The sequence below is a fragment of the Ursus arctos genome, unplaced genomic scaffold (assembly GCF_023065955.2).
Source record: "Ursus arctos isolate Adak ecotype North America unplaced genomic scaffold, UrsArc2.0 scaffold_14, whole genome shotgun sequence".
Lineage (NCBI taxonomy): Eukaryota > Metazoa > Chordata > Mammalia > Carnivora > Ursidae > Ursus > Ursus arctos.
In genome coordinates, this window is record NW_026622808.1 from 40,338,680 (window position 1) to 40,363,301 (window position 24,622).

At 51.5% G+C, this 24,622-nt stretch overlaps 1 protein-coding gene across 16 annotated transcripts in view; it reads right to left on the reverse strand.

Annotated features, from left to right (window-relative positions):
• The window catches only part of ACOX2 (acyl-CoA oxidase 2), a 31,762-nt gene extending 8,158 nt beyond the window's left edge, over positions 1 to 23,604 (reverse strand). For 2 of the 16 annotated variants that reach the window (XM_048226504.2, XM_048226487.2), the window contains exons 1-14: positions 23,503 to 23,604; positions 21,642 to 21,700; positions 21,236 to 21,473; positions 20,650 to 20,812; positions 20,283 to 20,434; positions 19,763 to 19,870; positions 17,618 to 17,737; positions 17,165 to 17,280; positions 16,329 to 16,501; positions 13,704 to 13,866; positions 11,950 to 12,140; positions 10,591 to 10,770; positions 8,392 to 8,497; positions 3,606 to 3,823 (exon numbers count right to left, since the gene is read on the reverse strand). In XM_048226504.2, the coding sequence (XP_048082461.1) occupies positions 3,606 to 3,823; positions 8,392 to 8,497; positions 10,591 to 10,770; positions 11,950 to 12,140; positions 13,704 to 13,866; positions 16,329 to 16,501; positions 17,165 to 17,280; positions 17,618 to 17,737; positions 19,763 to 19,870; positions 20,283 to 20,434; positions 20,650 to 20,812; positions 21,236 to 21,395 (1,850 nt within the window). In that variant the 5' untranslated portion in view covers positions 21,396 to 21,473; positions 21,642 to 21,700; positions 23,503 to 23,604. Of the gene's footprint in view, positions 1 to 3,605; positions 3,824 to 8,391; positions 8,498 to 10,590; positions 10,771 to 11,949; positions 12,141 to 13,703; positions 13,867 to 16,328; positions 16,502 to 17,164; positions 17,281 to 17,617; positions 17,738 to 19,762; positions 19,871 to 20,282; positions 20,435 to 20,649; positions 20,813 to 21,235; positions 21,474 to 21,641; positions 21,722 to 22,172 lie in introns of all 16 variants that reach the window. The other 14 variants (XM_057311830.1, XM_057311828.1, XM_057311834.1 and 11 more) reach the window with 13 other exon arrangements.
• Between the last annotated feature and the right edge of the window lie 1,018 nt (positions 23,605 to 24,622).

The following is a 24,622-nucleotide window of genomic DNA, read 5'->3' on the forward strand; positions in this document are numbered from 1 at the left end:
TGTGGCTTTCGGTCTGAAACTCGTGCTCTTCATTTGAGGAGTATTTTCTCGAATTATTTTATTAATAGTTTGTTCCCTTCTTTTTTCTCTGTCTGCTCTTTCTAGACCTCTTTTTCAGATGATGGACAGTTAGGATCAGTCTTCTTACTATTTTTATCTTTTCTCCTGTTTTTATCTTTTTGTCTTTTTACCTTCTTCTCTGTGAGATTTATGTAACTTTCTCTTCCAGTCCTTCCACTGAGTTTTTCATTTCCACTATCATTTTTTAGTTTCATAGAGCTCTTTTTTTTTTTTTCTTCTGACTATTGCTTCTTAGGAAATGACATTCTGGGGCTCGTGGGTGGCTCAGTCGTTAAGCATCTGCCTTTGGCTCAGGGTGTGATCCCAGAGTCCTGGGATCAAGTCCCGCATTGGGCTCCCTGCTCTGCTGGGAGCCTGCTTCTTCTCCCACTCCCCCTGCTTGTGTTCCCTCTCTCGCTGGCTGTCTCTTTCTCTGTCAAATAAGTAAATAAAATCTTTAAAAAAAAAAGAAATGACATTCTTGTTTTGTGGTTGCTATATCTCCTCTTAACTCTTTGAGGATATTACTGATCTTTCTAAAAAGATTCCTTCTCCCTGAAGATTCTCTTGTGCCCTCCAACTTGTTTCATTCTTACTTGTTTGGGTCTTTGGTTTATGTCAGGGGCTTCCCCCAGGTGTCTGGGGATCCCAAATCTCCGATTGTAGCTAAGAGTGGGGCACGGGGATCCTGAGTTTCCGATCGTAGCTAAGAGTGGGGCATTAGCTAGCTCATCACAAGTCTGGGTGTGCTTATCAATGCGTGGAATTCACTATGGAGTGAATCGGGGACACCGTGGTGTCAGTACCTTCAGTTCTCTCTCCTTTGGGCTGGTCAGATTCTCCAGAGAAGGAGCATGCTATTGTCTTCCTGTAGCATACTAGCCTGGCTACCAGTTTTCTGGGAACCAGGGAAAAGAGGGCTGGGGGAGGGGGCTTCGGTTAGCACTTAGCCTGTAAACATTTATTTAGGCCCCTGTTTTTGTAGGGTAGCCTCATTCGCAACTATGCCTGATGTTCCCCGGCCCACAGACTGTCTGTGTACCCTTCTGCCAGGGTGGAGTCAAGGAGACTCTCAAAACTACTTGCAGAGAAGGAGGGGAACTGGGAGTTCGGCTCCTTCTGGAAACAGACTTTCAGCCCATCCTGTGGGTCTTACCTTCACCCCTATTGCCAGAGGCATACGGTGCTGCTAGTTCTTGGGGTCCTTTGGTATAATCCCACTCCTGGTTTACGATCCAGTTTTCTGAGATCCGCTAAGTCACTGTCCATCTACTTTCTTATTTTCATGTTTCCTCCCCTGTTCTTTTTCTTTTTGTGGGTTTAGACCTTTTTAAAAATTTTAACCCATTTTCTGGTGTTTTCATGGGGTTTCAGGAGGGAACAAAAGTAAATGCATATGTTTAGTCTGCCGTCTTCACCTGTATGTCCCCCACCTGAGATTTTACAACCCCTTAAACAGCTATAAACTGCTTGGGGTCAGTTAATTACCATTACACAGAGAGCTGGTTCTTAGTGTCACATGGAATAGTGTGCCATCCTTCATTTGTCATTTCAGAAATCACAGGGTGATACTAAGTAATCAAGGGGGGGATTGTGACACAGAACTGTTACAAGCATGGAGTCTGTTTCATACCTAACTCCCTTGCAGTGATAGGAAGCTTACTTACGAACCATAACCTGAGTAAATCAATTTGTGGGTTAGATGCATACATAAGTTGCCTATTAATGTCAGTGCTTTTGGTCTTAAGTTGTAAGTCCCTGGCGCCAAGGCAAGCACTTAGAAATGCTGCTGCAGATAAAAAAAAGTCCAGCCTATGAGGTGTTAGGGTGATCTTTTGTAGTTTCATCATCTCTGTCAATCGGGGCTAGAATCTTATTGTCTTCATATGCTTTAAAATTCAGAGCATTTCAGGGGCGCCTGGGTGGCTCAGTCAGTGAAGTCCCTGACTCTTGATTTTGGCTCAGGTCATGATCTCAGAGTCCTGTGCATTGGGCTGCGTGCTTAGCGGGAGTCTGCTTGAAGATTCTCTCTCTTACTTTCTCCCTCAGTCCCAACCCCCCACTCAGGGTCTCTCTCTCTCTCTCTCTCTCAAATGAATAAGTAAATCTTAAAACAAAAACAAAAACAAACCCCAAGCTTTTCAGAATTAGAAACACTTGGGCTTGAACTGTGCAATACTCAGTTCTGCTATCAATGGTTCCCACCACTGGATTCTCTATATTAGGGAAAGTTTAATACCTGGGGCATACTTGTATAAAATGTATTTTTGAAAAAAAAATGTATTTTTGACAGTTTTTGATAATTTAATTGAACGTTTACTGACCATTGAGTATCTGTTAGGTGCTTATATGGAGTCATAAATGGTTTGTAACATGTTGCATGTTGTTAGAAATAAAAATAATTTGATCTAGTTTTTTTTTAAACTTTGTCGCAAGTAGCTTATTTTTTAAATTTCAAATCTTTTGCCTTTTTATTATCTTAGTCTTACAGATAACGTGAACTCTTGGAGGTTCTAGGGGAAAGGTATGTGTGCGCGCACACACGTCATGAAACAGTCATCCTATTTTCTCAGAAGAGTTTGCATTCTCAAGTACCCCATTTTTATCTTACCGACAGGGGTGACTACCCTGTCTCGTTTCTTCCAGCGCCCTGTTCAGGTCGGGGCTTTGGTCTCGATGTTTTTAAAGTGGTCATTTGGATTATATATAATGTAACAGAACGAAAGCATCACATTAAATGTGTGTCACGACCCTTAACTGCACCGCATTATGTTGCATTTAAGAACGATTTGTATCATTGCTTTATGAATCCGTGTATGAATTACCGGGTTAAAAAAAAATCATCTTGAAGCTGAGGGCGGATTAAAATAAATTTAGTCCACTTAATAAGAGTTTGCCTAAGCACATTCAACAAAGACAAGGATATATTTGAAATGAACAACTGCCCACCTTAACTTTAGTACTGTTTAAGAGCATATGCTCAGGGGTCAGACAGGCCCCAGGTTGCACCCAGTTCCTCCTCCGGCTGATGGCGAGACCTTGGGCAAGTGACTTACTTCCCTCAGCCTGAATTTCCTCCCCAGTAAAATGGGGAGATTAATAGTATTCATTTCAAAACGCTGTAAGGATTAAATGAGATGATGTACGTGAAAGCTTTTGGCATAATGCCTGGCACATATACGTGCTCCTTAAATATTAGCAAAGATTGACTCATTAATATTATTAGTACATATTATGAATACAGTCGGATGCTGCAGTTAGATACTATTCCGTTTCTTTTACAGTGCTGAGGAGTATTCGGCTGAGATCATTTGTTCTTAAGCATTTTTATTTCTAATTGTTTTTTCATTTTTTTTCTTTCATTAGTCCATCATGCTTTATGTTGATGTAATCATGCTACAGTGTCGCCCTCTCCAGGGTGTTTGCTGCTTTTGCCAGACCCTGTTTAGCCAGGTTTGGGAGCTGCAGGTCTGGGAGTGGGAAGTGAGCAGAGGGTCTAGGGCTCTTCTCAGACGGTTACCATGGTTTGAGGGCCAGCCACTCACCGGATGAGGCGGAGCAGGTCCAGGTAGGCAGTTCTCACCGCATCTACTTGGGCCCCAGACAGGAAGCCATCGTGGAGAAAGTCAGCGGCGCTGGTCAGGATGCCGTGGAGAGCATAGAGGTCACAGAGGCGTCTGAGCACCTGCTGAACCACTGGTTCGTTTTCTAGTTTCTCCAGAGCTTCTGTAAAACTCTTCACACTGATGTAGTAGCAGTGCGCCTAAAAGACACGAAGATCCGTTAGCTTCGGATTGCTGCCTCCAGAAGTCATCCTGGAAGCCGGGCAAGGCTGCCGGAGTAAGCTCGCCGTGGCCCCGTGTTTCCCTGCGGGCCGTCGAGCAGCCGCCTGTGCTCTGGGTTCACGGCGGGTCTCGGCGTGTGTGCACGCACGTGCTCCTGTTGGGGGCTTGTGGGCTCTGGGAGTTGGCCCCCAGCTTCCTCATTCTGTTTGGGGGACATTTCAAGGAGGTTTGAAAGTAGAAAGAATACAGGGGTATTGGAGGCTGGCCTGGAGACGGTGGAGGACAGCACCCCTTTTCTTGGGAAAACAGCGGTTTGTTTGCCACGTTCAAGGCAGTGTGGTGTGTGTATGTGCGCTTGTGTGTTGTGTGTCTTGGGTGAGAAAGTAGAGGTACGCGATGGACAGAAAATTTATCCCAGCTAGAAAGTAAACTCTGCAAGGGAAGGGTAAGCAGGGCTGTTATTCAGCCCATATCCAACAGTCGGGCTTTGTCACTAGTTAAAACTTTTGGGCACCTGGTTGGCTCAGTCAGTGGAGCATATGACGCTTGATCTCGAAGTCGTGACTTCAAGCGTAGAGCTTACTTAAAAAAATTATAAAAGTTTTGGTACCACTTAGTAAGTGACCACTGTCCTCAACCCAGCGAGAGCCCCCTCCGTCAGCTGGGATCTTTCCCTGGGACTCCCTCCTCCCCACAGCTCCACAAATAAAGGATGAATGCCTGACCCAGCAGGAGGCTTTCAGGCCCCTACTTCCCTTAGGCCTGAAGTCCTTTCTGATTGGCTTGTGCCCCCCCTACTGGTTGTTGAGTACTTTGAAGATTCCCCTTCTCCCCAAGACACATGCACATCACTGTTCCCAGGTTAGGTGTATGAATTCCGTGGGGGGGAGGGGGGAAAGGAGAGCTTATAGACCTCTTCTCCGATGTTTATGTGCATACAGATCAGCTGAGCATCTTGTGAAAATGCAGATTTCCGGACAGCTTCCAGTAATGCCTTAAGAAGCAAGGCTTAGACTGTCTTGAGGGTTCAAAGAAGCTTCCTCGGGGGACAAGGCAGGGGTTATTGCCATGTGCACAGGGCTGTACTTGCAGGAGGCTGCAAGCAATCTGCCACTGCACCCCTGGGGCATAATGAAGTGATGACAGAACTGCACGAGTTAGGTGGGGTGGCACCGCGGACCCAGGCCCGTGAAGGGCTGTGATCAACATGGCTGGTGAAGTGGGGATCAAAGGCACAAGAATGTAGATGAAGTGAAACTTCCTTATAACTCGCAGCTCATTGACAAATACTTGAGACAGAATATGATCTTCCTCCAGGAACTCCCCAACTGTCTTAATGTTAATGCCTTGCTAGAGGAAAAAACAACCTAAGCTTGACAATAGCTGGGCCCCCAGGATCCAGTAAGTCTTCTTTAACGTATGAAAATCCTTTTGGAAACTTCTTTTGCCTGTACCCCTCGCTAATTTAAATGTATATAATCAATCGCTCTTCACAATCCCAGGGCAGGTTTTTCTGCCCACTGGTCCTGTCCCTGTGCTTTAACAAAACCACCTTTTTTTTTGCACCGAAAATGGCTCAGGAATTCTTTCTTGACCGTTCAGTCCCAAGACCCACATCAGATCACATCAGTTGGGATTTCCTTCCGTGGGGGTCAGAGAGCCACGGAAGTCTTCAACAGGGCAGTGACCCCATCAGATTTCTCAGTTGGAAAGGATCTGCCTTCCGCACGGAGGCCTCACACGGGGGTTGACAACACCGCTCTGCCAGCTGGACCTGGTGTGCTCACAGCCACACTGGGCTTGAACCATTTGGGTGTAGAAGGGGAGCAGATGCGCCCTGCTGCCTCTGCTGAGTCACACAGCCCTTGGTGCTCAAACTGGACAGGCCCCGCTTCCCTTTTCTCATCTGAGGGCCACATCCTTAAATTCTCAAGGCCATGGGTTGTGGAGTGGAGTGAGAAAGAGCTGCCTGAAGGCCCCGGCCCCTGTGGCCTCTGTTTCGGTAACAAGGTGAGCCAAACTTTGGCACCATGCTCCGAACACAATGAACTCTACTTACATAGTGTGTGTGCTGCTTCAAATCTTGCCTCCTGCCTAATTTGGTGTGGGGGGTGGGATGCGTAGTGTTTACATGCTAGGTGCATCTTTAAATTTTACATGTATGAACTCATTTAATCTCCATAATAATCTTAAAATGCAGGTACTATTATTTGCTCCATTTTGTAGGTGAGGAGACTGAGGCATTGAGGGATTGAATTCCTTGGCCAAGGTCACATGGCTAGTAAGTGGTAGTAACAAGAGCCACACCAAAATAGTCCATCTCCTGGTTAAGCGTCTGTACTCTTCACCATTCCCCTGCGTTGTCAAAGCCATGAGAGACTGAGGCTGGATTAGAATGAGTACAGCATTTGCTCCCATGGTCCTAGAGACGAACCTCTCTCCTGAGCAGGGTCTCAGACAATAGGACCAGAGCCTATCAGAGCCTAAAAGTCTTTTCCATGCCCCTTTGTTTTATAGAGCAGGAAGTTACAGCCCAGAGAAGGAAGGACACTGAAGGTCACATAGAGAGGCAGGTCATGCACAGAGCTGGGAACAGAACTTAAGCCATCACTCTGCCACTGTTCCCCGCTTCCCTTGTGTTGCTGTCACTCTCTACCTGCATATTTATGGTTTCTAGATGGGACTTGGTGGGTGCTTAAGGTTTCCATAGAGTAGATGGTTCTTCCAAAGCCCGAAGCTCAGAAATTGCAGATTTCCCTGTCCCTTATGACTCTGGAGAGTCAGCTTGGGCACCATCTCCCCAGGAAGCCAGTCTTCTTCAGCTTACAATGGCTGGAGGAGAAGGGACTTGCTCTCCTCTAGGCTGGTGGAGCTCCCCACCCTTGGTGCGCCTAGAACTTGGGGATCACCTCCCTCCCTCACACACAGTGGCTCTGTGAGGACACAGCTTGCATCTGTGAGGGAAAGGAAAGCAAAGCAGAGCATTTTAACTATTTTCTATCTCTGGGACTTAATTCCTTTGAGTTCTGTTTCCTCATCCTTAAAATGGAGATTATGCTACTCTCACCCTCAGGGTGGTATGTATTAAATGAGGTTTGGAAAATGGATGCATAATGGGCAGCTGTGGCTCCTTTTGTGGTAGTCTGGGGAGGACACAGCCTGGGCTCACCCTCCTCTGTGTTGATAGGACATTTAGCACAGCGGGGAGTGCTCCTGCCGTGGACTCTGCCCAGTGGACGGTGGCCACGTTAAGACCAGCACCAGCTGATGTGGTAGAAGGGGCGGGTCACCAGGTGGCGCTTACGCCCAGCCTGCGCTGTGAGGGCTGCCCCAGAGCACTCCTCAGGCTTTCCTGCCAATTTCTGGGCCTGATGCCTGAGGATGGAAGGGTTCACCTTGGTTTTCCAGCTGTAAGTAGGGCCAGATTCTCAGCTGCCTAAGCTAGAGCTCAGGAGTCAACCTCTTTCCCATCCTGTTACTCTCTGAAGCCTGTAGCTATCTTCTACCCCCTTCATACGTCTGCAGCCACCCACTTTTCTCCATGCCCTCTGCCAAGTTCAGGATTGGCACCACCCTCAGCCCTTGCCCAGACTGTTGCTGCCTGCTCCTAGCCGGCCTCGACTCCAGTCCATTGCTCCCCAGGCAACCTGCATGATTCTTCTACGATGAAACTGATCACCTCTCTCCCATGGTACAAAGTCTGCAAAGGCTTCCCATTGCAATGAGAACAAAACCAAACAGCTCACAGTGAGGCACTAGGTCCCAGGCCTTGCCTGTCTTTTCTCCTCCCCTACCTGCCTTCCTGTCCTGGGTTCAGTCTTCCTCCTTTAGCTCCTCCTTGGGAGAATTTGCATTTCTGCAAGCACTATGCCTTTTCTTGCCTCTTCTTTTCTACCTGCTGCTGTTGCCTTTGCCAGGAAACCTTTGTTTCCCAAACCACAGCTTGTACCCTTTGCCTGGCTAATTTCAGCTCATCCTTGAAGTCTTGGCCCCTGTGCTCCTTCTGGGAAGCATTTCTGATCCTCACGCCGGGTAGAGCCGCACCTCTCTGGGATCCCGTAGCAGCCTAAGTTTCCCCGAAACAGTGCTGCCTTGACTGCACTGTGTAAGGGCACCACGGAGCCCCCAGCCCCCAGCCCAATACCTGGTGTTGAGCGGGCGCTCAAATATTTGCTGACTGAATGGGAATTATGCACAAACACAAAACATAGCAGAAATTGAATCAGACATCTAAGGATTGCCTGTGGGGCTAAGGGGAGACTTGACCTGCTTTTCTATCTGGGAGGAAATTTTTGAACAACCTGAAGCAAATCCAATGACACTGCCTCATTACATTTTTCCCTAAGAGCTGTCAGCAAGATTGCTTTGGAGTTAAGTCCTTTAATTAAAATACCCTGGACGAAAGCCTTGGAAGTGAAATGAGGGCAGCCACTGAGCAGGGCTGGGGAATAATGGCAGAGCTCAGATTTTCACAGCAAGGTGGCCTGCTGGGGAAACAAAACGGGTCCCTGAAAGGGGCTGGGGCTTCAGCTGACGGGCAGCTCACCTTAGCAGCCTGGAGGTGTAGGACCGTGGTCCGGTTCCATGCCTCATCCCAGTCAGCCCCGGATTGCATCAGAGTCTGTAAGTGATTCACGGAGTTCTTCACGAGCCTGAAGGCCAAAGAAAAAAAGGTTCACCTTCCTGACTAGGGAAGAGACTGATGGAGTCTGGTCTCCTGGGGATCCCTCAGAAGTAGAAATGCATTATTCCCATTCGTTGACTGTTGGTTTGTGTTGCAAAGCTAAATGTTTACTATACATTATCTCTTTAACCCTTTAAAGGGTCGGCATTCCCAATTTACAGTGGGGAAAACTGAGTCCCAGAGTGGCTCACTTAACTGGTCCGGGGTCACACAGCTACTAAGGGGTGGAGCCGTCTTCACCTCTGAGCTGTAAAGCCTCAAGGCTCTAGGCCGGCACTGACCCCCTTCCTAATGCAGACCCCATCCTGCTGCCAGTGTTTTCAGGCCATTCTGTTAACCTGCTTCAGGCTGAGCGAGGACAGTGGGTTTCGTGTGAAGGCTGTCCAGGTTTTCGTCACGCCTGTCAGTCACCTCTGCCTGTTCCACGTTCTACCTAAGGGACCTTAAAAGGCTAGAAAAGAAAAGAAAACTAAACAAACTCTTGTTCTCCAAACCACTAAATCGGTCATTTGCCATTGACTTAACCTTTATTCTTTTATTTTCTGTTCCCTGCCCATCCACTCGTGACCCTTGGAATTTCTATGCAAAACACACTGTCTATTAAGCAATATTTATTTTTTCTTGTCAGGGAGTAGATAAGTAGATGTCACATTGAGTTCTAAGCAAAAATCAATATAATGACATTTTAATTACCCTGAGCAGCATTATTGGGCACTCGCCACCTCCCCCAAGTAAAATGTTAATTCTGTAAGGCCTGGGCTTTTTTTTTTTTTAGCAAGATTTTATTTTTATTTATTTGACAGAGACAACCAGTGAGAGAGGGAACACAAGCAGCGGGAATGGGAGAGGAAGAAGCAGGCTCCTAGCGGAGGAGCCTGATATGGGGCTTGATCCCAGAACGCCGGGATCACGCCCTGAGCCGAAGGCAGATGCTTAACGACTGTGCCACCCCAGCACCCCAGGGCCTGGGCTTTTTATGACTGGTTTACTGATAGATCCCTAGTGCCTAGAATAGTGCCTGGTGCACTGTAGGCACTTAGTATTTGTGGAATAAATAAATGAATGTTCAAAGTTGCTTGTGATCTTGAATAATTCTTAACCATCCCTTGGACCACAGGTTGGGGTATAAGACCTCTTTTTATATGCTGAATATATTTCTTCCGGGTTGTTTTGGTGTTTTAGTTGGGGAGAGTGTCAGAAGGAATTTCTTAGATACTTCAGTCTCTCTCTCTGTTCTGTGACAGTGTTTGTGTTTGGCCAGGACCTCTTTTTATTCCCTGCCCTTGGCATGTCTGGACATTTCTGACGCACAGGAGGTATCCGACGGTCTTTGCTGAACGAGAGAATACGTGAGTCCCTGGCCCTGTTTGTGTTCCCTGGAGTCCACTAGATAGACCCTGGCAAGAAACTAATCCTATCCCTTGATGTAGTTGTGTTTTTTTGAAAATTATTTTTTGTTTGTAGACTATTTTAAATACAGTATTGGTATTTACTTTATTATTTATCAGTATTTACATACTGATACCTTTGTGGTATTTACAAATGGGCACATTCATTTGCATTGCAAATCACAGTAAGAACCTAAAGACAGAAATATTTGGGGGCGCCTGGGTGGCTTGGTTGAGCGCCTTCAGCTCAGGTCATGGTCTCAGGGTCCTGGGATCAAGCCCCTGCTCAGCGGGGAATCTGCTTCTCTCTCTGCCCTTCTCCTGCTTGTGCTCTCACTCTCTCTCAAATAAATAAATAAATAAACAAACAAATAAATAAATAAATAAAATCTTTTTTAAAAAAAACTCCTAAAAAAGAAAAGATAGAAACACTTCCTTGCACTGGCCAGAGGGGTGATGTCCTTCTACTAGGTTGCCCAGGATGGGGAAGTGATGGTGGCTCATGGATGTGGCTTCCCCTTCTCTGCCCATGGCGGCAGGAACTGAGAGGACTGAGGCTGGGGAAGGGGGCGCTTTTCAGAGGAGTATCCACGAATGCTCGCCCATCCCATCCCAAAGGCCCTAGTGTGGGAAGGAGCCTGCCCCCCGGTGGAATGGCCAATTTCTTGCTCACCTGGTTGCCACGTGTGCCCAGGCCATGGTATAGAGTTTCGGACGGAGGAAGTCAGCTGCTTTCTGGGCTGGGCATCTGGCCAGGTCAGTTGTGGCCAGGTATGCAACAGACTGAGGGAGAGACCTCTGCAGTGTGGAGCCTGGGGTTGGATGAGCTTGCTGATAGCTTTTCACCAGAAACCTGGGTGGGGAGGAGGGGAGATGGAAGCAGGTAAGCAGTGTGGAGCCCTGTGGGACAGCCCAGCACCCCTGTTGCCCAGAAACATGCTCTCTTATACTCCCTGTGGGAGAACCAGGGCCATGCAGACTCCTGCCTGGCCCCTCCTGATGGTCATCCCCACTCCAGAGCCCCCCGGAGCCCGCCTGCCTTGAGGCCCTCAAGAAAATGCACCCCGAGGCTGTAGTTTCTTCCACAGGGAAAGGAGGCTGGAGCTGCAGAGCTGGGCAGACACTCAGATCCTGAACATAAACCTTTTTGGTATCTGAGCAAACAGAATCTTTTCTTCTGGTTAGGATCTTGGGATTTGGGGATTCATGCTGAATTGTACAGTAACGGTGGAAATTAAATTTTCTTGAGAAAGGATAGGTGTAAGAATGCTAACATGAGTGGAGAGTTATAGGTGACTCCGGGCTTCTTTCCTCTGATGACCCAGTGGTTATAGGCTCAGCCAACCCTGGATTCCCAGGGCAACTCGGCTGAGACTTCTATGATGCTTGTACAGGTTACTTCACCTCCCTTGGCCTCAGTTTCTCCATCTCTAATAATAGTCACCTGATAGAAGATTTGTGAAAACTGCCAGTTGCGGGGAGGCAAACCCTGCTTTCCTTCCTGCCTCTCAGGTGAGAGCCTCCGCGGGCAGGCCCTGTGCTAAGCCCGGGATGGACCGTGAGCAAGGCCCTCAAAACTTTGGCTCACAGAGAAGAGCCCCTCGGATTGTGTTGGGTGGGGCCGGTGCAACTCGCGTTCGGTCTGGGCTGGCATCTAAGCGGGGAGCTGAGAGATGAGAGGAGCTGCTTACAGCAGGCCCAGCAGGCTGGGGCAGAGTCCTCGCGGCAGGGAAGCTCGGGTGAGCGGCCATGGGAGAGAGGAACCGGGACCAGCTGGGGAAGGAGGCGGGGAGGGGGTGGGGCAGGCCGCGAGGACCCCGTGGGGCAGGTGCAGGGCGGCGTTTTCCCGAGAGCTGTGCGAGCCCCTGAAGAAGGTGAAGCACCGGACAGCTGTGCTCTTGTCCCGCCTACGAACAGCTCTGGACGGACCGGAGGCAGGCCGTGCGTGTCGGTGGGTCTCTGCACGGCGCTGCCCGGGGTCTGCTCCCGCCGTGGGCATCGCGCGCTGCTTCAGCTCACGCAGGGGCCTCACCTGGCCGTCTGCAGATAGAGCACGGTGTTGTCACCCTCGTAGGTGCAGGAGGCTGTCACTTTGGTGACCAGTGAGGGCAGGCCGCTCAGCTTCGAGTAGCCGTGGCCGCCACAGGCTTGGCGGCACAGCTCAGTCCCCTGGAGGCACAAGTCTGACACCATGGCCTTGATTCCTGCGCTCAGGGCGTGAAGCTGCAAGGGCAGGGGATCAGGGTGAGGAAGAGATCCCTCCAGGAACAACCCACTCATTGAGCACCTGCTGTATGCCCATGACAACCTGTGAGGTAAGAATGATTTCCTAGGCTTGCAACTTTATGAGAGAGAAGGCTGAGACTCAGAGATGTTATGTGACTTGCCCAAGGTCATACGATGAGGCCATGTAGCTGTAGGGGCAGTAAAAACAAAGGAAAACTGTCCAGGCCAGTGTCTCCAGGATCTCGGGAAGAGGGTGCTTCCTGGATTGGGCTCACCATCATCCAGGAGTTATGGATTTTGCTGGCAAGTGGAGTTTTTGGAGAGCCGGCCTGTGACTGTGGAGGTCCACCATCAACCCACTGGCCTGGGTTGTAGGAGGGGCTGCCAGGTAGCAGACCTAGTTTGAGCTTTTGGTTCTTGAAAGCCCTTACCCATCTTTCAGACTTTTTTTTTTTTAAGATTTTATTTATTTGACAGAGAGATAGCCAGCGAGAGAGGGAACACAAGCAGGGGGAGTGGGAGAGGAAGAAGCAGACTCCCAGCAGGGGAGCCCGATGTGGGGCTCCATCCCAGGACTCTGGGATCACGCCCTGAGCCAAAGGCAGATGCCCGACGACTGAGCCACCCAGGCGCTCCCGTCTTTCAGACTTTTAAGTCCTTGGGAGGAAGGTCATGTTCCTTAATCTCTCTGTGCTTCACTTTCCTTTTTTTTTTTTTTTTAAGATTTTATTTATTTATTCGACAGAGATAGAGACAGCCAGCGAGAGAGGGAACACAAGCAGGGGGAGTGGGAGAGGAAGAAGCAGGCTCATAGCGGAGGAGCCTGATGTGGGGCTCGATCCCATAACGCCAGGATCACGCCCTGAGCCGAAGGCAGACGCTTAACCGCTGTGCCACCCAGGTGCCCCTGTGCTTCACTTTCCTAATCTGTAAAATGGAAATGTAAATGGTGCCAGTAGCACAATTGGAAGGATTAATGAAGCAATGCTTATAAATCACAGGGTCTAGTGGACTAAAACTTAATGTATATCTAAGCCCAGAGTCCTTCATCTGGGACCCTTGGGGCCCGATGTGTTTTGGAATCAGTATTTTTTGTATTTCAGAAAGCTAAAGCAGGGCATTGAAGGTAGATTATATATAATACCCAGAAAAGTCTGGGGCAGCCTTAGTGATCAAACTCATTAGTATTTCTGCTGCAAAATGTATACACATCCAGTGGGATAAATCAGATCAATTCAGTTCATACCATGCCAGCAAATGTGTTCTCAATGACTGTAATTTTTCAGAGCTTTTTAGGTTTCAAATACACACCAGGGATTGCGCTCTTGTGTTCTATGTATTATGTGTGATTATTCCCTCCAGCATTTTTGGAGCTTTCTAGAGGCCAGATGTAGGTGGATTTATATGCCGGGTATAGTTCGCCCTGGACGTCCTGGGATATTGGACGGCTGCGGGAGGGAGTAAGAGGAGCCCATGGGAACAGGAGCGGGGTTGCTTCCCATTGGGCAGAACAATTTCAGCCGTTTTCCCAGCTCCTGCCCCCCAGCAGACAGCACGTACCTCAGGCAGGTGGCTGAAGTCTTTGTTCAGAATGGCGTCACAGGAGCTGTGCAAGAATTCCGAGAGGTTGCTCGCCAGGAAGTGGAATGCATAGGCTGTGGCCAGCTGAGGAAGGAGTTTCTGCTGCTGTGTCTGGTAGTCCAGGATTTTTGCCTCTGGATCGCTGAGGGGAAGAAAAGCAGAAGGTTTAGAAGATTGCTACATGCCCCTTCCACCTTCCCATATCCCCAGGGCCATAAAAGACTTAAAAACTGAGGTTTTTTTTATATAACTCAACCCAAAACTTGATCTGAACTGGTATGAGGTTAGTAATAATCTTAAAATTCCATCTAACATGAATATCTACACATTTCTCTGTAGAGATACTGACATGTTTGCTTATGGGTGCTGCCCCTTATGGGGGAAGTGTACAAAATTACAGCCTATGCACCATATTATCTTGCCAACATCTGGAAAGTTCTGAATTCCAACAAATTGGGTCCCAAGGATTTCAAGAGAGGGCTTGTGGTCTTGTACCCCTGCTGATGTGAAACTTGACCTTTCACTGTCCAGGTGCACATACAATGTGCTGGGAGGTACATCAAGTCTAATCCGTAACTCTGAGGATGGGAACTTGGGTCTGACGGAATCCCAAGGCAGGGACTGTATATGCCTTGTCTGTTGCTGTGCCTAGCACGAAGGGGACCGGAATGACTATTTATGGATCAAAAGAAAGCGTGACTATGAGAAGCCTCCCATGGCTGTTTGGAAGAATCTTAGGTCAGCAGACCCTCATTTGGACACTTAAAAAAAAAAAAAAGATTTTGGGGTGCCTGGGTGGCTCAGTTGTTAAGCTGTCTGCCTTTGGCTCAGTCATGATTCCAGGGTCCTGGGATTGAGCCCTGCTTCAGGCTCCATGCTCAGCGGGAGTATGCTTCTCCCTCTCCCACTCTCCCTGCATGTGTTCCCTCTCTTGCTGCCTCTCTCTGTCAAATAAATAAATAAAATCTTTTAAAAAAAGATTTTATTTATTATTTGAGGGGGTAGGGGCAGAGGGAGAGGAGAGAGAGAATCTCGAGCAGACTCCCCACTGAGCACAGAGCCCCGACATGGGGCTCGATCCTACAACCCTGAGATCATGACCTGAGCTGAGACCAAGAGTCGGACACTTAAACGACCGAGCCACCCAGGCGGCTCAGACACATACATCATAACCATCCTTGGGACACCTGTGCAACCCAGAGAACTGGGCTCTGGACGGGACTTCAACGGCAGCACCTTTTCCCCAGCACCCCTGTCCTCCAGAGAAGACTTTTTCAGCAGGGGGTTTCTGAAACCCAGGCCAGTTGCAGTGCCCTGCGTTTGCCGGAGGAAAAGGACCCTGGGCTACGGGCCTGGCTTGCTTTGTTGCCTTTCACTGTCCACACTGCCCTGAAAGAGTGCTCCTGTCATGCCCGTGTTGTAGGTGAGGACGCTGAGGGACAAAGAGGTGGTGCGGCCCAGCTGTGTGTCCCCCAGGTCTGTCTGGCATCTGACCCTCTGTCCATTTCGCACCGCACTCCTGGATCCTTGAGCCCACGGCATGAAGTGTCACCGGATTCTTACACTGGAAGTTCTCCCACTCTTCCCATTTCTCAGGTGAGAAAACAGAGGCCCAGAGTGAGCAAAGGACTTGCCCAGGGTCCCTTAGCAGAGTTGGGACAAGAACTGCCGGGTCGAAGCCCACCCCTCAGCACCATGAGTTCAGTCATGACTGTACCCTCTCTTCCCACACTGGCACCATACGCTCAGCTCCGTGCTGCCACATCCTGGGTACATGTCCCCACTGGGAGCATATGCATTCTAAAAAATTATTTGCTGTTTACCTAAAATTCAAATTTAACCAGCAGTCCTGTATTTCCTTTCGCTGGCAGCCGTGCCTGTGTTTACACAGGCACGCATATGCATGGGGACACATCACACACGGTAAAAAACAGAGTACAGGGGTGCCTGGCGGGCTCAGTCAGAGAAGCATGCGGAACTTGATCTCAGGGTTGTGAGTTCAAGCCCCACGTTGGGTGTGAAGATTACTTAAATATTTAAACAACAACAGAGAGCACAGTGAGCTATTTAGCCCCATGGAGCCGAGGGAGCCTTAGCTGGACACAGCCACATACCACAGAACCCATCCGGACTTGGCCATACCGCACGGGGATGCTGACAGTCACAGCCAGACGGAACCCACGCCATCCACTGTCCAATGTGACAGCTGGGCTTTCTCAGACACGATCACTCACACCCTGACAGAACTCAGGAGCCACGATCACCCACCTTTTGGCAACCAGCTGACAACCCAGACACACTCAGCCAGTCACAGCCGAGCTGGACTCGGACAGACAGATCTGAGTCAGATCTAATGGTACAGGGCCGAAGATCACACAGAAACCCAGACACTGACAGACATAGGTCGGCCAGGGTTAGAGGGAGCCCGATGGAGACGTCGCAGACGGGCCCAGACGGGCCGGGTCTGGGCAGAAGTTGCGTGTGTGTTGCGGGGGTAACGTGTATTCCCGGCACTCCACTCTGGCAGGGGGTGGCGTCCGGGGGCAGACACTGTGGGATGGAGAGTAGTCCTGTGTGTCATGGTCAGCTGTGGGTGCCCCTTACTTGGGCCGGATGCGCGACTGGCGGCGGATGACGGAGTAGCGGACGGCGATGACACAGGCCTTCTGCAGCAGGGGTATGACCTCGCCCAGCAGCATATCCACCCGTATCACCACCATGGAAAAGTAGTTGGTCTGCGGTGATCCGAGCTTGAGGTAGGTGCCGTCTGGCAAGACCTGGTGGACCGAAGACAGGCGCCGGGTCTGAGCCTAGGCTCCCCAGCCTGTCCTACACCATAACTGTGGGCTTGCCTCGCCTCCAGGCTCACAGGCCTCAGACCGCTCACCTGGAGCGGGGGGCTGATGGCCCACTGGAGCGCGCCGGTTGTTACCCGCACCCATGCTTTCTGCTGGCCAGCCCCTGCCTCAGGTGCCTGGGTTCGCAGCGCCTCTCTTGGGACACCCAGGACCTCCCCCAAATCCATAGCTAAAGGGAATGCCTGGCAAGACGGGGACTCCAGAACTTCCTCAAGCACTCGGCTGGTGTCTGGTCAGTGACTGGTTGTCCGGGCCTCACTGTAGCGAAATATGCATGTCACCCTCAGCCCTCCCCTCTTCTCACATCGTCTTGCCACCGACCCTATGACTGCTCTGCCACCCCATGAAGCTCTGAGCATTTACCCAGGAGAACTCTGAGGCTCAGAGAGGTCAAGCGACTCGCCCAAGATCACACAGCTCCTTAACTGGGGCTTTACCCAGATCTGTGGGGTACCAGAGCCTCTCTGGGGTGGGGTACCCCAAACTCTGCTCTTTAGAGGAAGACCCAGAGCCAGCAGCAACCTGCAGGACTGCTACCCCTCGCTGGGCAGTGCAGGCTTGCACCCTCCCCAGGACCCCCACCTGTGCAAAGCGGCTCAGCATGTTCTCTCTAGGGACCCGCACGTGGTCCAGTCGCAGGAAGCCGTTGTCTGTGGAGTCAAAGCCCATCTTGGGCCCGATGTCTCCAACGGTGACTCCTAGAAAGATATGGAGATGGGAATGTCTATCAGCCATGTGCTTGAGGTGTGCCAGGTACCCCCTGCTCCCCAACCCATGTTCCAGCTCCCCTGAGCCTCACAGCAGCCTGTCACATGGGTTATTACACCTGTTTTGCAGGTGACCGAGCCAAGGTCAGACAGGTGCTGAATCTTGCCCAAGTTCACCCAGCCAGTTAGCACCAGGTCTATCCAACTGGACTCCTCTCTGCCCAAGGGAGACATGTCCCAGCTTCTCCCATAACCTCCGGGGCCTCAGGATGGGGAGGCCTGGTGCAGTCTCTTCCTGGCAGTGGTCCTGGGAGCCACCGGGGCTTACCTGGCAGTGGGCTGTGGTCCTCAAGGCTCCGGATAGGCACGATGAAGGCGTGCATGCCCCGCCGGGCTCCTGAGCAGATCAGCTGGGCCTGGACCAAAGCGTGGGTGGCTGACCGTCCCACTGAAGTTGGAGAAAGGAGAGGTGCCACATGATCTCTGGTGTAGGAGGCCCTGTGGTATGGAGCAGGCAAGCTAACTCTCCCTACCAGGAATCTGGATGTGGGTCCAATCTGTAATGGGTTAGGAGGACCAGTGTGATGGCACGGGGAAGGGCAGGCACCCCATGAAGCCAGGATGGGGTTTGTTTGGTCTGCCTAAAACAGTAAAGGTCAGGGGAGGATGCACAAGGGGCCTGAAGGGTAGCGGGTATTTCCAGGGGGTTTACACAGGGCAGGGAGAGCCAGGCAGAGGAGGGGGTAGCATCCAGGGCAACAAAGTGATGCTTTTTGAGGATACCCCTTGACTCACATGGCCTTGACTCATCCTTGGAAATGACTGCAACAGTCTTGAGAGCTTTCATAGGAGTGTCTGGCTCTGGAGTGCACTGGGTTGGAGGGCTTTATGGGCAGCGATTTGGTGGCTGGAGGTGCAGGGGGTTCTGTCTAAAGGTTACATGTGTGGAGCAACCACCCTACAATACACAGGCATGGGGTAGGGAGGCTCAGGGAGGCTGCTGGCGATCTTGAGGGTTGCAAAGCCCTCCACACCCTCTAGGTGCTTCCCCTTCCAAAGGCAAAGCTGACAAAGGTTATGGATTTTAATGAAAATAGCCTAAATGGAACAATCTGGAAAAGCTTGGCATCTTTAAAAATTTGGTTCTTCTGCAGTCTTCTGGCTGCGGTGTGTGCCCTTGAGTCATTTTCTTTGGAATCTTTACGTCAGAGCTGCTGGGGTATGTATGTTAGGGTCCGTGGTGAGAAAACTGATCCCTGATCACAGGGAAAGGTGTGCATCGCTGCCCCCCCCCCCATCCCAGGAGCCTCAAAGAGTCACTGATCCCAGAGAGGGGGAACTGCTCCCAAAGAACCAAACAAATCTAACAGTGTTTTGCAAAAAGCACTGTGAAATGAGCAAGTTGTTTTCTCTTTTTTTCTGTCCTCAAAAACCTGTAAATGAATCACTCTATCATCCACCTAATAATAATGAATACAGATAATTACCATTTATCTGCTGGCTCCCGTGCTGGTGCTTTCCAGTTCTTGCAGGGTGGGTATGATGAGCCCCATTGTCCAGATAAGGAAGCTGAGGCTCAGAGAGGCCAGCGAGGCCCTCAAGGTCACCAGCCTGGAGGGGGCGGAGCTGGGATTTCAAGCCCGCCTGATTGCCAAGGCTGGCTTCTTTTTTCTGCCATTCCGACGGCAGTCATCCGTTCCCTCCCTCTCCTCTCTGGTTGCTCTCTCCTCCATCCCTTATTTCTCTGACTTCCCTCTGTCTCAGTCTTTCTCCCTCTCTGCTTATCCTTGGCCTGTTTCTTTCTGCTTAGTTGTACTCTTGGCATTCATTGTTTTTTCTCCCCCGTGGAAGCATTCACCAAATGGGTCCTGAAGTGTCACAGACGTGCCCTCACAGGTGTATTCACATCCCGGGAAGAGGGCCTTGGCGGGAGCCCCCTTTTGGGCAATCCCGGAGCCCCGGGGGAAGCGCGATGCGGTCGCCACCTGGTGGCCACAGGGGGCAGGGTGGCGCCGGTGGCCGGACTGTGGCTGAGCCTTTCTGGGTGTCTGAAGCAGGGGCGGTGGTCTGTGAACTGGGTGATGGGTTGGCGAGCTTAATCACTAACTTGGGAGGCGAGAGTTCCTGGGACTAGGCTGTGTGTATGTGATGTGTGTGTGCACGTGTGTGTCTGTGTGGGGGCAGGGTGCGTGTGAGAGAGGTCTTGGCCCTCATCCCCCACAGGCTGGGTGGGTTTCCTCAGCTATTTCAAAGTTGGGGCCTCTCAGCCACTCATGGATGAAATTCTTCCCATCCCCCCTGTTGACAGAGTGAGACCCTGAAGTTTGAGATCGTGAATGGATTCGCTCAAGGTCACCAGCCTAGAACAGGGAATCCGCCTGAGGTCTGGTGGACCTCAGAGCCAGTGCTACTCCACTGCCCGACTTTTTCTCCTTGGGGACAGATAGGGCTGGGGGAGTGGATGGATACTCACTGTCCCCAGGCCACCATTTGGTGGCCGTGAACGTGGGGCTGTGCACCACAAACTCCTGGGTGGCCGTATCATAGGTGGCTTCGGTCTCCAGGCCCTGAAGATACGTCCCTGGGAATCAAGGAGGGGAGTTCGTGAGGCAGGGAGTCAGGATAGGAATCTCACCGGGGAGCAGTGTCCTGGTGGGCTGGGAACTGCCAGGTACCAGACCCATCTGGAGGCGGGCTAGCTCCCAGCTGTACTCACAGGCACTTCTCGTCTTTCACCCGTGGGCTGTGTGGGGGACACATGGCCAGTCCGTGACAAGGGATGCTTGCTGACATTTCCAGAAGGAACAACTTGCCCCACGCACGCTAGCTCGCTAGCTCATATGGTGTGTTTGCATAAACTAGAAAAAGGAACCCTCTCCTCCGAGACCCTTGACTGCCACCTGCTGGAGTGTTTCCATACGAACTACGCAATCTCTGACTACGGCGGGGGGAGTGGGCTCTCTGGAACCATGCACGCAGAAACCCTGGCTCACCGTGCCCCAGTTCCGTCTGGGCATATGATGCAATGATCTGGAACTCGTTGCAGAGTGGGGTCCATTTGGCAATCTGCTCCTCTGAGCCCAGGCTCCTGAGGGATTTCTGGAACACTCTGTGTAGATTAAAGGCCAGTTCTCCAGAAAGGGCTCTGTCGGGGAAAGACACGGTGGTTGAGTAGCCCGCTGGAGACAGGGACCCCGGTACCGTCAGCCTGGCAGGGTGCAAAAGGGAAGGGGCATCTGCCACCCTGCCTTCCCAACAGCTACGGCCTTTAAAGGTGGGGAAAATCGCTCATGGTGTTAAGGCTCTCCAGGTGATCCCAGGTGAACTCCTCTCTGGTGGGGCTGCCCTGAGAACGAGTACCTGTAAGCGTAATAGAATTCAGGGCTGTTTTCCGACCAGCCCAGGCGCTTTGCTATTTTCTGGAGGTGAAATGTCTTCCGAACAGCAGCCACGTAGTGTTCATTCTGCGTCATGAAATAATTATCCTTCGGGCTAAACTCTGGGTCACTGTGGATGATGCTCTCTTCCAGAGACAGAAAACAGAGGGCTTAGAGACCAGAGTGAGGCTCCTGGCACCTTCAGAGCTTTCCACCCTCTTGCCTTGTGGACATGGAAAGGAAGTCAGACATTATTGGCATTTTACAGATGTAATGACTGAGCACCCAAGGTGGGAAGGTGACTTGCTCAAGGTTACAAAGCCATGCAGTGGCAGAATAAAGACCAGCCTCCAGGTCTTCTGCTGCCTAAGACTTTTCTATCCTTCAGATGGGCTCAGGGAATACGGACTTGTTAAAGGTGTCTTTGCAGTCCAAAGGAATGAATCTCTAACAGTGGAATTTTGAGAGCAAAATTTGTCATTGAAGGTGGGACCACCAGTGAAGGACTCTCCTTCTAAGAAAAGCATATGGGCACAGAGCAGATGTTCCATTCCTCAGCTTCCTCTTACCGACTTTCCTCCGGAGTGCAGTGTTCTGGGGACCTCCATTCAGGATGTTGATGAGCCGTTCCACGTTGAAGGACGGTATGTACCTCTCACTCTCTATGTCGGGATGCACTTGCCTGCTCCAGGTATCCCCCAGGGACACTCGGTGCACCGGGCTGCCCATCCTAGCCTGGAGCTGCCTGGCGCCTGAGGAGAGATACTTCTGGCTGAGGGGCTCTGAGCCTTGGGTGGTGCTGAGAACCTGTGCGCGGGAGGAAGCGCCCAGAGCTGAGCATCAGCCAGCGGCTGCTCAGTGTGGGACAGCAGCTCCCCTGGAATATTTGAGCGCCACTGCACCCCCGCCTCCTCCTCTGTGGGCACTCGGCTGGCCATGCCCACAGTCATTGCTCCATGAATGGTAGTGCAGTACCTGTTTGTCGAGCTTCGGGCAGGATCCAGTCACAGGGCTCGAGCTCTGTCCACTGCAACCTGTATGACAGACAGGGTTGCCTGCGGGAGTTCTCACAAGGTCAGTTCACGTCACAAACACACAGCTGGAGGCGGCCAGGAGTTGGACAGGGTCTGACCGCAGAGCACATGCTCTGTCACACTATGGCCCTGCCGGGGGGGGGGGGGCCTCACTCCAGGGACCTGTGGTCCCATTCACCTGGTCCCTTGAGTCCTGGGCTCATTCAGCCCATTTCCGTGAGCCTTGAGGGGTACCTCAGAGCTGGGGGGAAGAAGCTTGCTTCTGGCCTGGGAACTGCTCCCCCTGGGACCTCTGTGTGTCCCCCCGCAGCCAGGGTGGACCTGTGTCCTTCAGCAAACCCTCAGACTCTCAGAAGCCCCTGTTCCCCCACAGCAAGGCAACCACCAGGCAGGCTCCTTTCTACTTCTTGAGTGTCTCAAATCCATTTGTTCCTGCCCCATGCCTGTCCCCCTCAACACCACCATCTCTCACCTGGCCTCAGTGGCCCGCTTATCTGTTCTTCTGGCTGCCCGGCTGAGCTCTTCAACTGCAGTCACCTCGTCCCGGCCCCTGCTTGGAATCTGCCCCTTGGTGCCCACTGTTTGTTGGGGAGAGTCCATGCTCCCAGCCCATCCCTGCCCCTTAACCTGGATCAGCTCCTCCCCTCCCTTTCCTCCTCCCCTTTGCCTCTGCTGCTTTCCCCCGTGTTCCTAGTGAGACCCAGCTTCCAGGGACCCCTCCTCCAAGAGCCTTCCTGACGGCAGCAAACCCACCCCCCTGGAGAAACAGAGTGCCCCTTTGCTGCCCCACTGGGTGCTGTTAGAGTAGACAGTAGGAGCAATGCCTTATTTGCCCCAAAGTCCCCCTCCCAAGTGCCTGGGTGGCCAGCTCCACTGTCCCACGCTGCCTAGCTGTCAGGAGGCACGTGGTCTATCTTTCCCGCAGGCAGCCACCACAATACTGCAGATACGTTTCTTACTATCCCGTCTTACAGGGAGGTCAGGAAGGGGACTCTGTAAGGTCATGTAGCCACAAGCGGCAAGTGGGGTTTGTATGCAGGCTTCCAAACCGATACCCCCTGAGTGGGTGGCAGGGCCATGGGGGTGCTGACAAGGGGCCTGGCACATTCAAGGAGCCCCTCTCCCCTGGTCCCTGGACCCCTGCAAGGCTGCCTAGCTGGCCTCCTGTCTTCCTGCCCCACACTCGACTGCTGCGGCCTCCTTGCTGGGCCTGGACTCCCCCCACAGCCCACCTATGCGAGGTTGTAGCCTCTGCCTCAAACGCTTCTTCTGGAACACTCTTTCCCCGCGTGTCCTCTTGGCTCCCTCGTTATTTCCTTCAAGCCTTTCCTCAATATCACCCTCGGTGAGGTCCACCTGACTGACCTCTTTAAAATCCCGAGCCCCCCTCCCCAGGCATTCCCAACCCCCTCCCTCTGCTCTACTTTTTCTCCTAACATACAAGATAATTTGCTCACTTATGTTGTTTATTGCTGTCTCCCCCACTACAGGGTAAACTCCAAGGGCCCAGGGGCCTCTAAGTGCTAAAGCTTAGCACAGGGCCTGGCCTGCGGGCGGGGTCTCGTAAATAGGGGGGTGTGACCCACTGTGCCAGTGCCCGGGCCACCTGAGGGGACTCCTCAGGGACTGTCAGCGGCTGAGCCTGGCTCTTCCTCTCCCCGCCTGTCCGGGCCCCCATTCCAGAGCCCGGTGCCCGGACCACGCGCACCCAGTTCACTGTGAGCCAGCGAACCCCACAGCGGCCACCTGGAGTCCCGAGGCCTGGGCTCCGAACCTCCAGATGGAACTCGGAGTTACCTCACCTCTGTCGGCTTCCCTTCCCTTGTCTATAATTCACAGGCTGTAAAGGGAAGCTCTCAGTAAGCTGTGAAGCACCGAGTATTTGTAACTTGAGATTATTACTGTTTTCTCAGCGCCCCCTGACAGAGTTTCTTAATTCCCGGAGTGACGTTGAACGGTGGGACTTTGGATTCTCTGGCGGTCTGCCCGGGAGGTATTTATGGGCAGGCACGGAGGGTTCAGGTTGTACAGGAAGCATTGATTCGCTTTGTTTTCCATCCATGTTTTTAAGTGCCCACCATGATCTAAGCACTGGGGCACAGCAGGACGCAGAAAGAAAAACCTCTACCGGTCCTTTGCCTCTGGGAAGCATCCAGACTGGGGTTGGGGGGAGGGCTGCTGGGGAGACAGTAATCACAGGAGAGAGGAGCAGGAAAACCTGGAATCACTCTAACTCGCGATCACTGCTAATGAATTTATAACTTTTTTGAACTTAATGGTTTATTGCCCTCTCTTCCTGCTCCCCCTTTCCCGGGCCCCCCTGGTCCTACCTCTCCAGCTCCTTTTTATCTTTTCGTCTCTCACCACACTGTTTTGGGAAGTCATCGCAGTGTGGATTAGAAGCCCCAGGACCTGCTTTCTTAGCTCCAAGTTTTTCCCCCTTGTGGTATAATACAATATGCATCTATTTGGTCTTTGTCCCCAGTTCCCGGCACAGAACCCCTAAAACCCTTGCAAGCTACTGAGTGATAAGACTATATCCTTTTTATCTGTGGCCGGGGACCGTACATAGCTTCAGGATGGAGCCTGCTTGCCGGAAAGACCAAGCCTTAATTAAAGCCCTTGGAATTCTCAGTTCCCTCCCGTACACCCTCCCCACCCAACCTCCAGGCAGGGGAGAGGGGTTGCAGATTGAGCTAATCACCAGTAGCCAATGATTTAACCAATTACGCCTCTGTAGTGAAACCTTGGTAGAAATCCCTCAACAACAGGGTTTGGGGAGAGTTGGCAAACATGGAGGTGGGAAGCTCCATGTTGCCTCTGGCCCCTCCCTGCCAAGACCTTGTCCTCCGCATCCCTTCCAACTGGCTCTTCCCAAGTTGCATCCTTTATAATCAACCAATAAACGTAAGTAAAGTGCTT